This window comes from Gekko japonicus, unplaced genomic scaffold (assembly GCF_001447785.1).
Source record: "Gekko japonicus isolate JY-2015 unplaced genomic scaffold, Gekko_japonicus_V1.1 scaffold46, whole genome shotgun sequence".
NCBI lineage: Eukaryota > Metazoa > Chordata > Lepidosauria > Squamata > Gekkonidae > Gekko > Gekko japonicus.
The window spans coordinates 1794884-1812001 of NW_015169173.1; the positions used below are offsets into that span (position 1 = coordinate 1794884).

The following is a 17118-nucleotide window of genomic DNA, read 5'->3' on the forward strand; positions in this document are numbered from 1 at the left end:
GTCATATCTTTTAGCCTTTTGATACTGTCCATGGGATTTTCTTGGCAAAAGTACTGGAGTGGGTTGCCATTTCCTTCTCCAGGGGGATCACTCTTGGTCTGAGTTCTCTGCTGTGGCCTGTCGGTCTTGGGTGGCCCTTCATGGCATAGCCCGTCGTATAGAAAATAACAAAGTCCCTCCCACTGAACTGCCACTGGTCCGGCAGCCAGAGTGTACAACTAATCTGAACACTTAAAGACCTGACATGTTTTCCCCACTTCTCCCCATACCTATCTCAGCATTTTCTAAGACCACCCTCCCTTTGTAAGTTTGCTTAGTCCAGACTTTCTATATTAACATTTCTTCATAACACAGTACAAGTTTCGCTTAAGCAATTCTGTCCATCTCATGGGGTAAATTTGCAGTCATCAGCTTCCTGTCAACAGGTCCCAGACAACGAGATGTCCATTCTTAGCATGTATCTCAAACCACCGTCTGACCTTTCAAGGCCGCTTTCCCCCATAAGGGACTTCCTCCTTTTTATGCATGCTCAGCACTTAAGCTAGAGACATAGAAATAAGTCAAGAAAGTTAATCACACACTTCTAGTTTATATTTAGTAATTCTTTTGATTATCCCAAGCATTTCCCACTCTCCGTATTGCTTTTCTTTTCTTTATATTTATGCAGTTAATATATTTGCTAAAAACTAGGTATTTTTCTAGTGGTCATGCTTCACTAGGCGTGTCTGCCTTGCGGTTTAGCGAGGGCTGTCTGCTTTCAAGTTCCTCTATTCCAAAAACAGGGCACAAGTCTGCAAGCTTAATGCTTAGAAGTATATTGATTATAACCAGGGCTTTTTTTTGTAGAAAAAGCCCAGCAGGAACTCATTAGCATAATAGCTAAACAGCGTAGACTCATTAGCATATTTGGCCACACCTCTGACAGCACAGCTCCCTCCCAGGATCAGCTTCCCCAGGGAACCCAGAGAACTGCCTCCCCTCCCTGGATCAGCTTGGCTTCCCCAGGTGCCCTGCGGCTTGCAAGGTGCCTGGGGAATCCAAGGGGGGGAAGAGGCTGTAGGCGTGGCCAACTTGGAAGCCAGCCGGAACTCCATTCCTGTGCGTTCCTGCCCAAAAATAGCCCTGATTATAACATCAGTAAATATTCCTGTCCAAATTTTTAATTCTCATTTCTCACAATTCGGCCCTTTTTCTTTCTATACTAAATTTTGGCCAGGAACTCCCAACACTTTTTCTCATCTGTGCAAAGCATCCAATCAGACCTGTTCATCTTCTTCTGTCTCAATATTCCTTGCTCTGCTGTAAATCCTAGACCACCTCCCATATTTCCTTTTCTTCTATTCTGAGCTATTTCTATTTTCTAGACTTCCTTGCCTGTGGGGGTCTAACTCTCCCTCTGTTAACCTCTAGCTTCCCTTTTAGAACAATCTGGGCCAGGGCTATTTTTGGGCAGGCATGCACAGGAACGGAGTTCTGGCTAACTCCCAAGTTGGCCATGCCCAGCAGGAACTCATTAGCACAATAGGCCACACCCAACAGCAGAAACTCATTAGGATTGGCTACATTAGGGGTGTGTGGCCTAACATGCAAAGGAGTTCCTGCTACAAAAAAGTCCTGGGTTTTGACAACAAACAAGGTAAACAGAATAACAAGCAAAAGGTGGGTGTGGCTGGATGACCACACTTATGGTAACATGGGGGTGTGGCCTAATGTGCTAATGAGCTGTGCTGTCAGGGGTGTGGCCCAATATGCTAATTAGTTCCTGCTGTTGGGTGTGGCCTATTATGCTAATGAGTTCCTGCTGGGCTTTTTCTACAAAAAGAGCCCTGATCTGGGCAACCCCCATTCAGACATCTGGGTGCCAGGCCTCTATCCAAAACTCTGCTTCAAGAGTACTAAGGCAATAAATCCTGCCTGGGCCATACCTTTGTCTTGACCAAATAACTGTAATTGCCTGCTTCCCTCCCCCAAAGTTAAATATAATCTGTTGAGTCCAGGTATTACAGCAGTTGTGTTCAATCTCCCCCAAAAACTCTGGTTTGCTCTCAGCTGTTGAAATCTATTTCTAAACTCCTCCCCCAAGTCCATTAATTCTTTACACCTGTTTGAGAAATCAAATCTTATTTGTTTATTCCCTCAGTTCCTTAGCCAGTGCAATCTATTGTGGTTATAGCTGTTCTGTCATTCGCAGGCCATCCTAAGAGGTGGCCCCCACCAATCCAGTACCCTCAGGTCCGGATCCAGGGTGTTGATGCTTTAATTCTGGTGTCCAGTCCTGTCGTATATACGGCCGATTCAGTGGTGAGCAGAACCTGGTAAGGACCCTCCCATCAGGGGTGCCAATGGGCTGTCCTCACAAGTCTTTATCAACACCCAATGTTTGTGGACCAGAATTCCAGTAGAAGTGTTTGCGTCAACAGCGTTTTCTGTTAAAGAAAAGAAGACAAAATGGACAGCCACTTTTCCACATCATGGCAAAGGAACTGATCACTGATCTTTTGGTACCAACAACCCCCCTTTAATCCCCTTCCTATGACTTCCTAGCTGGAGTCCTGTGGTCTAAAGATAAGCATATAGGCCCCACCAAATACTGTCAAATCCTTCAGAATCAGACTCCTTGCTTCTACCACCATGCAATCCCATACATTGAAGGCACTCCTTCTGATGGAAATGGTTTAGTTGAGGAGTTTGCAAAGTAACTTGATTCTCCCATCCATCAGTGTCTTGGCAGTCTTCCGGGGCTGCTGCTTTTCCAGCTAGACTATGGGGAAAGGAAACCTCAGTCCCACCTTATCCACTTTCTTTTCTTCCTACTTATCACCCAAAATATCACTAAACACTTTTTCATTTCCCCTCCTTTCCACATACAACTCTCTGAAACCTCACATTTTCTAACATACTGAAATTCATTCGCTCCATCCACATTCCAACCACTGTCTGCCTTATTATCTGTAATTAATGTAAATTTCCCCTGCCCTCCCCTGGAACCCCTCCAACTTCCCTTTTTGCTGTTACCAAATAAGCAGGCTTTGCAGCCATTTATAGCAGAGGGAAGGGGCCACAAATTGGAGGTTGCTGACCTCCCGGCGGAGGAAAGAAGATTCATACTCTCACCAGCACCTTCTGTTTCCTCTCTTTGTGCTTTCTCTCTAGTGCCTACAATGGCCTGCAGGCTGTGTTCCACCCTGCCCTCCTTGGGGGTTCCCAACTCCCTGGAGGGACTTTTCCTCGTACTCTCCAGTAGCAGCTACCACCACCTGATCAATATATGGATTTCCAACTGAGAGGACCAAGACCTTCAGCTCCCCTTCCAAGCTCAGAGGCCTTGCCTTTATGCCCCCCGCTAGCCCAGCACCTGGCTACCATGGGGACAGTTTACTGCTTTGTGCACCCCTGGGGGAATAGCCACTTGCCAACCCCCTCCCTGGAGCTCCTTTTAGAATAGCATGTCCAAAACGGTTGGAGGTATATGTGGTACAGAGAACCACTACCAGCATCAGAAGCTTAAAGTATTTATTTAAAACAAATTGTTCACAAGCATACTTTTAGCACAGCACCCAATTTGAGCAGGAGAAAACAGAAGAAATTGGAAGAAAAGCACAAATCCCCTTTCCCTGTTATACATGCCCTAACTGATAGAAAAATAGGACAGGCTCTTTAACTTAGCTTTTCTAATTCCCTACAGAGTTACCATTACCTTCAGGCTTGCTTCAGCTCACCAGGCCAACCATATGGTCAAAGATGGCTGCCTGCTTGCAGACCAGAACTCATCATCCTTCTCAGGCAAGTATCCCAAGAAAAAGAGACCATCTTCCTCTTGCAAGGAAGTTTTATTAACTCTGTGTCTCCACCCACTTGACCCCAGTCACCCCAGGTCAAGGGTTCTTTTTGTGTTGTCTCTAGGAAGTGGCTTCCTAAAGCTTATCTAGCATTTTACACCTCCTAATCTCTGCTCTCTGCCTGAAGAGGGGAGGGGGGAGAAGGGGGAAGTTTGAGCCTCTCATTGTGTCTAGCTAGTCCTATTAGCATTTCTTTACAGGTGTGCCTGGACAGCCATTGATGGACTTCCTCCCTCCCAGCCTGTATAAATAATTTTTTTTAAAAAGCCAAGTGGAGGCTTGCTGCTTGCCAGTCTCCCTTCAGGAGAAAATGCATTTTTTTCACAAACAGGAAGCAGAGAGTAGGAATAAATGGACAGTTGTTGCAATAGAGGGAAGAGAATAAGGACTGATATCGAAACCAGTGCTATTTAAGTTAATCACAAATTATTTGGAACTTGGAGGTGAGTAGTGAGGTGGCCAGGGGCAGACCGGGAGGCAAAAATGGCCCTGGAAATGGCCCCAAGTCCAATTTTTATTGTACAAAATTTATATCCCACCTTTCTGCCCTCACAAGGGCCACCAAGGTGGCTAACAATTAAAACATACTTAATAAAAATCACATCTTAAAACCATTAAAACCTAGCAATCACCCATCATTAAAACAAAAACAAAGCTAAAAATACATACAAAACATTAAAATAATTAAAAACATTGAGAAGGAAGAAGGAATCACTAAGGGAATGCCAAATGAAACAAACAAGTAAAAAAGTCTTCACCCACTGGCAGAAGATGGCAACAGAAGGGGACAGATGAATCTTCCTGGGGAGAGGGTTCCACAGTTACGGTGCTATGACTGAGATGACCCTCTCCCAGGTTGTCACCCACCTAATCTCAAAAGATGAGGACACCTGAAGCAGGGCCACCAAGGATGACAATAGAGGTTGGGTAGGTTCATAGAGAAGAAGGTGTTCCTTCAAGTATGCTGGTCCCAAGCCATGTAGGATTTTAAAGGTCAGGACTAGGGTTGTGCATTTGGGTATATCCGAGCCTAAAAAATAGCTGAAAAATATCTTACCAATTTTTCAGTTATTTATTCATCCAAGCATACATTCCAGGATTGTTTCAGCAATCAGATGCAGTCGATCCCAGAAAATCCTGAAAATATTTGGGATCATCCAGGAATGCTGGATAGCTGCAGTTAAATGGTGTTTAAAGGGATCACAGTCCCTTTAAAAGCTTTTGGGGTGAACCAGTAGTTTGGAGAAGGCATTTAAAGAGACTGTGAGCCCTTTAAACGCCTTCCCCCCATTGAAAACATTGGTCCCTATAGGCTATAATGAAGAAAAAAAAATTGGAATTCCTAAAAAAACCTAAATCTGAATACTATACCAGTGTTGGGATTTGGGAATATTGGGAAATATTAATATTTTTCAGCTCCATCACACCTGAATCTGAAAAATGCAGATTATTTTGTGTGCACATCCCTAGTCAGCACCAGCATCTTGAATTGTGCCCAGATATGAAGGCAGTGTAGCTGGACCAAGACTGGAGTGATATGGTCCCTACAACCCACTCCAGTCAACATCCTGGCTGCAGCATTCTGCACTAATCTCCCCTTGACAGAGGGGGAAAGTAGGATGAGGAGGCTCTTGGCTTGCATTCACAGCGCCATGATATCAATTTGTGCCTGCCTAGCCCTCTACTTAGAAGCTACTCCCACACCCCTTTTCCTCCATTCACAGTAGCAGCTATGGTTGCTGTTGCTGCTTGCACCTGCCTGTTCCTCCAATTGCACTGATTGCTCTTGCCTCTTTTCTCTTGATGGCTATGGCTGTGCCCATCCACCCCATTCATCCCTCCACTTGCAGTGGCTGTTGTTGCTCAAGCCTGCCCTTTTTCTAGCTGCAGATGTCCCCACCTTCCTATCCATCCCGCTGCTTGTAATGATGGCAGTTGCTGTTCCTGAGACCACCTGCTCCTTCTCTCCTGGTGGCTACGTCCACCTCCCCATCCCTTTGCTTATGGAAGTAGCAGCAGAAGCAATTGTGTCTGTCCACCAGCCCCTCAGCTTGGGATGAGGGCTGCTTCTTATTTGGGGCTGGGGTGGCCCCAGTGTGAGCGAGGCAACCCTCCAGGCTATTGACCCACTGGGACTTTTCCTGGTGGTCTTATTGGCTAATTTGCCCCTGGTAGTGACCAAGTCTGCAGATGATACCAAATTATTCAGGAAGATAAAACCAAAAGCCATGGTGACTAAAAAGCACCTGCATATACAGAGTTTGCAAACCTCAGAATACCAGTGCTAGAAGACAACGTCTGGGGAAAATCTTGACCTCTATGCCTTGTGTGTTGGCCTTCTAGGGCAACTGGTTGGCTGCTGTGTGAAACAGGTTGTTGGACTAGATCTGCCACTGATGTTCTTCCCTTACACTGTGGGCCAAGGATTAATGGGTTAGTATTGTGCTGATACTCTATTTTCTTGCCATGGTCATGAACAAAATACATTTAATGGTAATAAAATGCATTTGCTGTACTGTGGACATACTTTAATTAAGTTGTGAAATGAAAAAGTACAGGCTTTTAAATGCTGGCACATCCAGATATTCTTTGCCTGCAGTGGATTCACCGAGGTGAAAGGAGATCTTTGGCCCACTTTAAACAAAGCACTGAAAGTAACGGGTGTGGCATCGTCAGTGATTAAAGAACTGCTCGTGTTCTCGGTCTGGGAAATGGCACATTATTTGTTCCTGCAGTTTTGCCAGGGAAAGACTCTCTTACTGATAAATGGAAACCTGCTGCATTAATGTACTGCTGGGAGTGATTTGAATGTCACAGCAAGTCTGTTACTAACATTCTGTGAAATATCTGTTCCCTTTAGGGGTGAGCCCTGGTTAGACCGAGCTATGGAAGCTGCTGAGTTGAGCTGAGTTGAGCTGAACAAGAGAGAAAGCCAGAGTCAGAAGCAAGTCACAGCACTTGCTCTATTGAAGAACAAAGAAATAGAAAAGTGGTTATTTAGTATTGAGCTACGGTCTATTTCCCAGTCCACATAATAAGTTTATACCCTGAATTATTGTTGCTGGCAGGGCAGGGCTCCTGAAATCACCATGGGCACCCAGACAAAAGTTTCACCCCCCCATATGACCCTGATCCAAGTCAAATAACTAAACAAATCACTTGGATTTTTCTTGCTGTAAATAGAACAAGAATGGCTCAGTAGCTAGGAAACGTTAAAGGGAAAGGGACAGAATTATTAAAGTATATATTTCCCCACACTTATGATTCTCACAGTACACACTGTAATGGGATATGGTGCAAAAAGGGTGGGGGTAGCAAGCAGAATCAGGAAGACTCCCCTAGCCATAACACAAATGTGCACTATCAAATATAGGTCAAACTCAAGTTACCTGAGAATAAGCCCCATTGAATAAAGTGAGTCTCTCTCAAAAAGTACTAAACTGAAAACATTTGTTAACTTTTTTCTTAATAATTACAAACAAAAAACAAACTCACAACAACCTGAAGAAGCTTAATAGGGGAAGACAAATTGGGGAGATGTGAGAAGTCGGTTTTATTCTGCTGGGAGAGGAGGCAGGTGAGCTGACTCTCCATACAGTGTTGTTTTCCTGCACCTGGCCTTACTTTAGAAAGTGAAGTCCGGGGATGCTGAAATCCAACTAGCTCCAACTCTTTCTTCCCACCCCACCCCCTTCTGCTGCTGCCTTCTCCTCAAAGAGGAGAAAAGAAACCAAGAGAGTGGGAACAGATGGGGCAATTGAAATGATCCCGGAAATAAATTCCAGACTGGCCCTGTCTTAGCTTCTGATCAGGTTGAAGGTTTAGATCGAAAGGCACAGAACTGTCTAGATCAGGGGTGTCAAACATGTGGCCCGGGGGCTGGATCAGGCCCCCGGAGGGCTTCCATCAGGCCCGCAGTGGAACTGGCTGTCTTCTGCTTCCAGTTCTGCTGCTGCTGCATCATAGTTTGCTTCACCAGACTCTCTTAATCACTCAGCCATTTCATGTTTTAACCTGGGTCCTAGACTCAGAACTCTGAGCATGAGATTTCTGTGGTGAATGTCAATAAATCAAAAGTAGGTTTGCAGTTTACAGAGCTAATGTTTTATGCATGTTTTTATTTTAAGTAAAAAAAAATCTTTGTGTTTGTGTCCTTTATAAAATTTATATCTCCGCTACCTGGCATCAGGTACCCTAACCCTAACCCAACAAGGTCTCATTTATGTCGGATCCGGCCCTCATAACAAATGAGTTTGACACCCTGGTCTAGATCTTTTGGAAGTAATCCTAAACAGGTTGCTTTAGAAGTAAGTTTTCTTTTATGCAATGGGGCTTACTCCCAGTCTTCTGCTTCCCTTACACACATCCTTTTTAAAATTGAACACATAATATGAATTAATTACAAGGTACCATAGCTCCATAATGCGTGCATTTTAATGGGAGTCACAACTGTTTTCCTTCCTCACAAACATTTTTCTGTGTGTGAAGCTAATATCTGCAGACTGAGAATCCAAGCATCTGATGAAATAGATTGTAACCATAAACTCTGAAATTACACGTATTTTTATGGTGGCCCAAGATTCCACAACAGACAAACATGGCTACTCCTTTAGAATTTGTCTCTTCTAATTACTTAGTCAGAACCACGACTCCAGCACATGCTGAGTTCCTGAAGAAAAATACTCCTGGGCATGCACAGAATGCCTTTCCCTGAACACTGAAAACCTGTAGTCTCCTTTCTCCCCCCCCTTTAATTATTCAGTAGCATACTTAAAGATGCAGAGGAAGCAGTGGGATCACTTAATTAGGGCCCCGGTTACACCTCAGGAAAAGCCGGGGCGGAAGTGCGGCTTTTTGGAGCTGCAGCAATAGAGAAGCACAGCAGCGGGATCAGACAGATCCCCTGAGCTGCCGCGCATATGCTCCCCAGCGTGCTCAGATGCGAGGGGGAAGCCACGGACAGGAGAGTGAGGCGAGTCAGCTGTGCATGTGTGTGCCTGTGCAGTTCGGCAGGGGGCCTCGCATGCTGCGGGAGATGGGCGCGTTGGCGATCAACAGGCCGCCCGTGCTGTGGATTTTCCAGTAGGTAGTAGTGTTTTGCAGGGGTTTTTTTACTCTGCATCTTCGGCCGGAAGGGACGGGTTGGGGGCGGGTGCGCGATGCTTGCCAGATGTTGGCATCTGATTGCGCCGGTTTAATCCGCCCTCAATCCATCTGTTCCGCGGGGCAATTTCTCCCGTGTGACTGGGGCCTAGGTATTTAAATCTATCTGTAAAACCTACACGTCATGTACCTTTCATAAGAATAAAATAAGAGGCTTGCTGGATCGCACCAGAGGTCTCTAGTTCAGTGTCCTATTTCCTGTGCTGGCCAACCAGATACTTCTGGGAATCCAACCAGCAGGGGCTCGTAATAAAATTTGTGCAGGGCATATGCTAGTCATGCTTCTTTTAAACAGACTGCTTCCACACAGAGTTTGGTTTCCATTTTTACTTTCAAATTAGAGCACTGTTTATTTGGACATCCCTATGATGTGCTGTAAGCCACCATTTTTCCACCCATGCCACCAGGGGCTTTATGATGGCTTTTAAAGAAACTGGCAACTGCTATAGTGCTATAGCAATTACAGATAAAAGAAGCCCTTGGTAATGTGACAGGGAAAAATGCAGGGGGAAATGGCATCTGATGGAAGGAAGTGTAGAACATTCCCTTGTGGAAGCTCTGTTGCCAATGCAGTGACCATAGATGTAAAATGGAGAGTCATCACTGCCTGGATGCAGACAGTGTTAGATTTAGTAGCAGGAGAACTTGTGTGCTTGTGCACACATGCATATGCCTGTAATGTGAATGACACAGTTGATATGAAGAGTTTAACATTTTAAAAATGACTGATTTGCATTCAGTGCCATTTCCTGTCTGTATGCCATTTGGGAAAGGGAATACATAATCTCTAGCAGAATTTTTGAGAACAACTCGCGAAGCCCAACCTCAGAGGACACAGAGTGCCTTTCAGCTCTCAGCCAGCTCTCACTGATTTCATACAGGATTATTCTTAATAACAACAGTACCCTGATATTTACTGCTTCTCTGGATTTATAACAGGGCTTCATGCCATTTAAACTCCTCCACTTTAGGTTGCATTACGGACATACAGTTCCTGCAAGGTAGAAAATTCTGACTTTTTCCATTTCCTCTTGAATTTGTTGTATACATTAGTGAGAGAGCTGATATTTTAAATAAAGATTCCTATAAGACTATATATACTTATGATTAGCTAACCACAACTATGTGTTGGCAACAGTGTTCCCTCTAAGCTGAGTTAGTGTAAGCTAGCTCACAGGTTTTTAGCCTCCAGCTCACAGATTTTTGCCTTAGCTCAGGAAGGGTGGCTCCAGAGCAAACTAATTTATGCAGTAGTCAAATGGCCTGCTCACAACTTTAATGCCGGTAGCTCACAAAGTAGCATTTTTGTTCACAAGACTCTGCAGCTTAGAGGGAACATTGGTTGGCAATATGGGGAACGTAGAGATTAGTTAGACGTTGCTTATTGATTGATAATACTGCCCCAGTATTAATGACATTCAGAGTTCCAATTTCACTTTGTGATGTACAAAGTTCTTTACAGTTATGTATCTTGTCCATGGGATCGCGAAGAGTCAGACTTGACTGTGTTCAAACAACAAAAATCATCACCCTGATCCTTGTTTTTTGGGGGGGAGTTAGGCTGAAAATAAGTAGTTCAAGATGGAGCTGTTCCACTAGGCCTTCGGCTGAGGCAGTAGACGTCCATGTATGGCCTCCCTGAGGTTTCTGTCTCCCATCCAATAATAGCTGGCTATATCCATCCTCACCAATAGGCCAGGGACCTCTCGCAACCAGCCAATTTCTGTCCTTGGGCTGTGACCACCAATTTTAATGTTATACTATTGTGTTTTAATATTGTAATTATATTTAAAAAGGTAAAGGTTTCCTTGCTCTCTGCAGCTTAGAGGGAACATTGGTTGGCAATATGGGGAACGTAGAGATTAGTTAGACGTTGCTTATTGATTGATAATACTGCCCCAGTATTAATGACATTCAGAGTTCCAATTTCACTTTGTGATGTACAAAGTTCTTTACAGTTATGTATCTTGTCCATGGGATCGCGAAGAGTCAGACTTGACTGTGTTCAAACAACAAAAATCATCACCCTGATCCTTGTTTTTTGGGGGGGAGTTAGGCTGAAAATAAGTAGTTCAAGATGGAGCTGTTCCACTAGGCCTTCGGCTGAGGCAGTAGACGTCCATGTATGGCCTCCCTGAGGTTTCTGTCTCCCATCCAATAATAGCTGGCTATATTCATCCTCACCAATAGGCCAGGGACCTCTCGCAACCAGCCAATTTCTGTCCTTGGGCTGTGACCACCAATTTTAATGTTATACTATTGTGTTTTAATATTGTAATTATATTTAAAAAGGTAAAGGTTTCCTTGCTCGAAAGCCAGTCGAGTCCGACTCTAGGGTTTCAAAGCCGAAGAGCCAGCGCTGTCCGAAGACATTTCCATGGTCATGTGGCCGGCATGACTAAACACCACGGTGCACGGAACGCTGTTACCTTCCCACCGAAGTGGTACCTATTTATCTACTTTGTACTGCTATTATGTTGTTACCTGCTCTGAACCGGCTTGCGGGAAGGGCAGGCAATAAACAAACAAACAAACAAATAAATAAATAAGCATGGTTTCCAATTATGGCTATGGCTTTCACCCCACCCACTCCACATCCATCAATTGTATCATACAACCTCCAAGTTAACTGTCTTTCTCAGGCTAGCCTATCTTGCCGAGCTTCCAAACAAAACTTTCAATTCTCTGGTGAATTCTGTGCACTGAAAAAAAGCACTTATATCCTGCAGGAGCGCACAGGAGGGGAGCTCCGGCAGTAAAGAGCCCAGGGGGTGGGCACATGCAACAAGCCCCACCCCCTACTCCCAGCAGCCCTCAGTCAGAGCAAGAAGCAGCCAGGTAAGTTGCAGAGCTCGGCCCCGCGGTCCAAAACAGTCCATTGGCAGCTTTAAGACCAAGTTTTATTCAGGTACAAGCTCTCCCTCCTCTGCGAGGACAGATCTGCACGTTTCCCCCCCCCCCCCAATACCTGGCAATCCAAAACAGTCCAGTGGAGCCTGAGAGGTGGGTGTTGCCTTCTGACACACTTCCAATGATGTCAGGGGGTATGGCATATGCAAATAAGTTATGGTAATGAGTTCCTGCACCTCTTTTTCTACAAAATGACCCCTGCTTATATCTACCTATGATCCATCACAAAAAACCCTTAAGCATTGAAATATTTACAAATCCAGACCAGTCGACTTGGACCAGCATTTATTCATATTTTAGCTACAAACCTATTTTGTTTCAAAAATATGCGCCATAAGACACATGCACTATACAACTGTAAAACAACCTCAGTATTTATAGATACCATTCAATTCCCCATTTACATTCCATTATTTGGAAAAAGCAGTATAGTGCCAACGCTTTGAAGTAAGTGTTTTTCAGTTCAATCCATGTTACATGAAATGACTATTTCTTAAGCTTTAAGCCTTGGGACACAATCAAGTCACACAGTTCAGTCAAGACAAACAGCTTTGTTGGGTACAAAGTCTCAGCTGTGCTGTTTGGGCAATTAGTAGAGCCTTGTCAGGTGAGCAGGCCTTTCCACACAACTCTACTCCTGTCACAGCTGCCATGGCAAAGAAAGCTACCAAAGTCAATAAGGATCAAACCAGGGGAGTTTCCCTTCCCCACCGTTTACTTCCTTCTTGAGGACCTGTAGTGTCATTTTGTTGTTCTCTGATCAAAGTTCATAGTATGTGCCTTTGTCCTCACTGCTATCTAAACAAAAATCTTCCATAAATCCAAGCAGTCCCAACAAGAGCAAATAAAAAGCAAACCCATTTACGCAATAAAGGAAGTGACCACGAGGTAATTTTTTTAGGTTAAAGACCGAGAAGGTTATCTTTACCTCAGTAGGAACTGACTCAAAAGGACAGAGGGCAGAACCCAGAAATGAGAGTTTAGAATAAAAGAAGGAAATATTGTAGCTGAAAGATATCACCAGAGGAAAGGATTTTGACTAGAATAAAACTAAGAAACTGGGAATAAAAAGAAGGGGATAGATAGGCGTTTATAGGAGAGAGATGTGGCAAAGGAAGCCAATTATTTCAGGGAGCATTTTCCTCCCTCCTTTGAACTTTCAAGTCTTTCTGTTGTGGTGTAGCGGTTAGTGTGTCATTAGAACTGCAGGTCCAGTCCCACTCTGACATGAAGCTCACTGGGTAACCTTGGGCCAGTCAATCTTTCTTTCAACTCACACATTATTGTGTGGAGTGAAGAGCTATGCATCCCACTCTTGTCTTCTCAAGGAAGACCTGCCAGTTAGGCCTTGGGCCCATGGTACCATCTGTTCTGGATGCAAAAGTGACACCCATTAGGCACAGGAGCCTTTCAGCAGCTGCCACCATACTGTGGAATGTTTTCCCTCAAGAGATGTATTTAGGCCCATTCTTTTGCTCCCTTTGTGGGGCAGGCAGAAACATCACTCCACCTCTGAATCTCTATTACTTAAGGTCAATATACCTAGGTTGTAAAGGCTGATCTTGCTACTTTGGCCTCTTTTTCTGTTATTCCCTTGTTCTTGTTTGTAGCTTTAATTGATTGCTTGAAGTATTCATTTGTACTTTAAAGTTGTGAATGACTGTTGAAAAAGCAGTCATAAGTAAAACAAATCAGTTTGTTGAAATGATGTATCCTAGTATGTTATGTCAAATAATGGTCCCTGAACTTTCATAGAAACTATGACTACTTTCCCAATGAACATAATAAAAGATGTCTGTTTCAGTTATTATCTCATTCCCTTTGTCTTAATATAAGACAGAAAAGACTGGCACCTACCATGATGGAATGCCAGATTGTTTCATTAGCCGAGAGATATATCAGCCTACTGAGTCTTGACCACAGTATGCGATAATAAGAGAAAACTAGTAAACAGCAAATAATCTTGTATGGATTTTGTTTAAACTAAAGATATACTTTTGCAGTAATTAGGACAAACTCCTGAGGCAGTACTCCTCTACTTCCTATGAAAGAAACTGAAGTGACACAGGAAATCTGTTATCAAATCTCCTGGTGTCTACTTTCAGCTTTAAATGTTTCTATTTATTTGTTTAATTTTTTTTTGGGGGGGGGAGCAGGCACCTTTTCCAACACGGCTTATAACCAAGGAATACCACACCAAAATGAATAAAAACATCACATAGTATTCTATTGAACAAAGTGTGAGTCCAGTGGCACCTTTAAAACCAAGAAAGATTAATTCTGGGTATAAGCTTTTGTGAGCCTTTCAGATACACTGAAACTGCCAACCATTACATATAAGTGGTGGTGGGGGGGGGTTAGTTGCCAGGAAGGGATAATTGGAGTCAAGATGCATAAGTAACTGAGCGATTCTGGTATTCTATTACTCTATTCTAGTACTCATTACCCAGATAGCACAGCTTGTAACAAAGGCATACCTCACCAAAATGAATAAAATATCACATAGTATCACTTATTATCCAAGAATAACATAACCCCAAACAATAGCATCATTATAGGGATGCTAACCTCCGGTTCGGCCCTGGAGTTCTCCCAAAATTGCAACTTATCTACAATCTACAGAGATCAGTTTCCCTGGAGAAAACAGCTAGTTTGGAGGGGAAAATCTATAAAACTATATTTATTTATTTATTTAGGTATTTTTACCCCGCCCTCCCCGCAAGCGGGCTCAGGGCGGCTTACAAGGGGCGAAAGACCATACATAAAATACAATAAAACAATAAAATCATAAGCAACAACACTACTAACAACAATAAAGTGCTTTCAGTATCAAGATGGTCTAGAGTGGTTATGATGGTTTCTTCCAACAGCTCCATTGGGGTACCACTGTCCAGTAGATCCTTCGTGCCAGTCCCATGTTATCAGTACTACATAGTTTATGGCTGGGCTATCAAGGGCCATTCCCGATCTCGATGTTATTGCCACCATTGGTGGTGGTGGCAGTGGCGGCCCCTACGCGAAAGCCTGGCGGAAGAGCTCCATCTTGCAGGCCCTGCGGAACTGCATAAGGTCCCACAGGGCCCTGATCTCCTCCGGGAGCTCATTCCACCAGGTAGGGGCCGCCACTGAAAAAGATCTAGCCCTTGTCGCAGCAAGCTTTACCTCCTGGGGACCTGGGATCACCAAACGGTTCTGGGTCCCTGACCGAAGTGCTCTTGGGGGTACATGTGGGGAAAGGCAGTCCCTCAGGTAGGTCGGAAGTCCCTCCTCTGCAGGCTCCATCCCCAAATCTCCAGGAATTTCCTAATGTTGACAACCCTAATTCCTCTATTAATTTGTAGTTCCGAAGAAATAAACCAAAACCTTTGTGTGCAAAACTGTTCTACAAGATTTCCTGAAGGCCAGCAGTGAGGGTAGTGTCCTAACATTCTTTGGCAATTCATTCTGGAGCATCAGGCCAGCGACTACAAAAAGGCCCATGGTTGGGCTGCTAAAGACTGAATACACCTCAGAGATGGCACATAAAGTTAAAACTGCTGGAAGGAGCTTATCTGGCACATGGGTTCAGATCTGCAGAGATGGTTTTTCAGATAAAGCTGTGATGAAATACAGATTGGATCAGAGACACTGAATCTTTCTTCATGTGTGAGCATGCTTAATCATGTTCTGAACATACAGCATTTGAAATTAAAGTGGCTGTGCATGGAAACCAGGGACTGTTTTACATAAACTGTAAATTTGTACCTAATAGAAGACTTAGAATGATTTTGGATCTAAAATGAATGTTTTCGTCCCAATTATTTTTATACTAGATTGTAGATTAACGGATAGCCAAAAACTTCCCAACCAAAGTATTTATTGGCATACACACACTTAGGCATGTATTTAAACAAATTCTCATTTAATATTTCAAGGGTTAATTACAATGCTTCTGAAATATTTCTGTATTGCATCACATTTGTTATTTATGAAAAATAAATATCCAGTTTCCCCAATATGTTCAAAATGGTTTATATCAATAAAAGTTCAAGAAAAAGGTAAAAAAGCAATAAAATGACAAATCAAAGATATTAAGCAATTTTAAAATTGCTTAACAGAGTAAAATATAGAATTTGCAGTAGATTAGACCATCGATAGCAACAATAGCTAAGCAGCAAAGCCAAACAACAAAGTCAACATAACAGAATAAAACCAGATGACAAATTTAACTCAAAGCAATATTGCATAAGTGAGTTTTCCCCTGATTCCTGAACACAAAGAAGGTACTAGGTGAGCATTAGGAGCATGAATGTTCCACAGACACTGGGTAGCCGTCATTTACCTGCTGTATACCAGGCAGTCCATTCTATTGATTTTCTTGTCCAGCTTGAATCTCCGAAAATCCTCCCACGCATCTTTGATGGCTGTGATGGCCATGATAACACAAACCGGGATCACGGATATACCTGGCTCAAAGGCATTGACCACTGGCACAAAGTTGAGAGTCGCAATGGCCACAAAATATACATTGGCAAAACGATGGAATTGCTCAAAGATGTTTTTGGGAATAAAAGTCAGGAGGGAATATCTTGTTGTTTTGATTTTGTTTCCTCCATAATGTCTGTTTGGGTTTTCTTTCCACCTGTTGCCTTCGAAGGGCAAGTTAGAAACAACCACTCTTTTTGTTTCTTCTTTCCTTTTTTTCCTCTTCCATCTCCTCATGGGCTCCTCGTTCGGAGTGGCAGAATCTGAAGCAACACTCTGGCAGCATGGGCTTTGGAACCAAAGTCTGTCCCTTATGAACTGTATAGAGCACATTTCTTTAACATCTTCCTGCCCCTTCAAACTTACACTTTACCAGCACAAGGTTTAGAAAATTAAGGGTTAAGTATTCCAGCTGATTTGCTATATGGTGAAGTGCCGGACGGACTGAGTTTAACTAAACCTTTTGCTTGCATGTAATCAACACCTGCCGGCACACAGACGTCACACAGGCACACACACACAGAGTAGTATCATCCTCCTATAAACTGGTTCCTCTGTCTTCAGTGTGCGTGATCCTGGGTCCTAGTGCTTGCTCTTTGTGTTGATAAGTGAGGAAGTTGTTCTGGAGATTTATACCTAAACAGAAACTTTCTGCAAAACACACTGAAAAGCAGAAAACTTTCAGAATCTCTCCAACTCTGCTAAAAAGAAATGCAAAGTTTTTATGCAACCCAGTTCCATG

At 43.5% G+C, this 17118-nt stretch overlaps 1 protein-coding gene across 1 annotated transcript in view; it reads right to left on the minus strand.

Annotated features, from left to right (window-relative positions):
• ATP10B (ATPase, class V, type 10B) overlaps positions 1-16810 on the minus strand; it is an 89267-nt gene extending 72457 nt beyond the window's left edge. The window contains exon 1 of the mRNA XM_015415829.1: positions 16234-16810. Coding sequence (XP_015271315.1) covers positions 16234-16709 — 476 coding nt within the window. The 5' untranslated portion in view covers positions 16710-16810. The remainder of the gene's footprint in view (positions 1-16233) is intronic.
• Between the last annotated feature and the right edge of the window lie 308 nt (positions 16811-17118).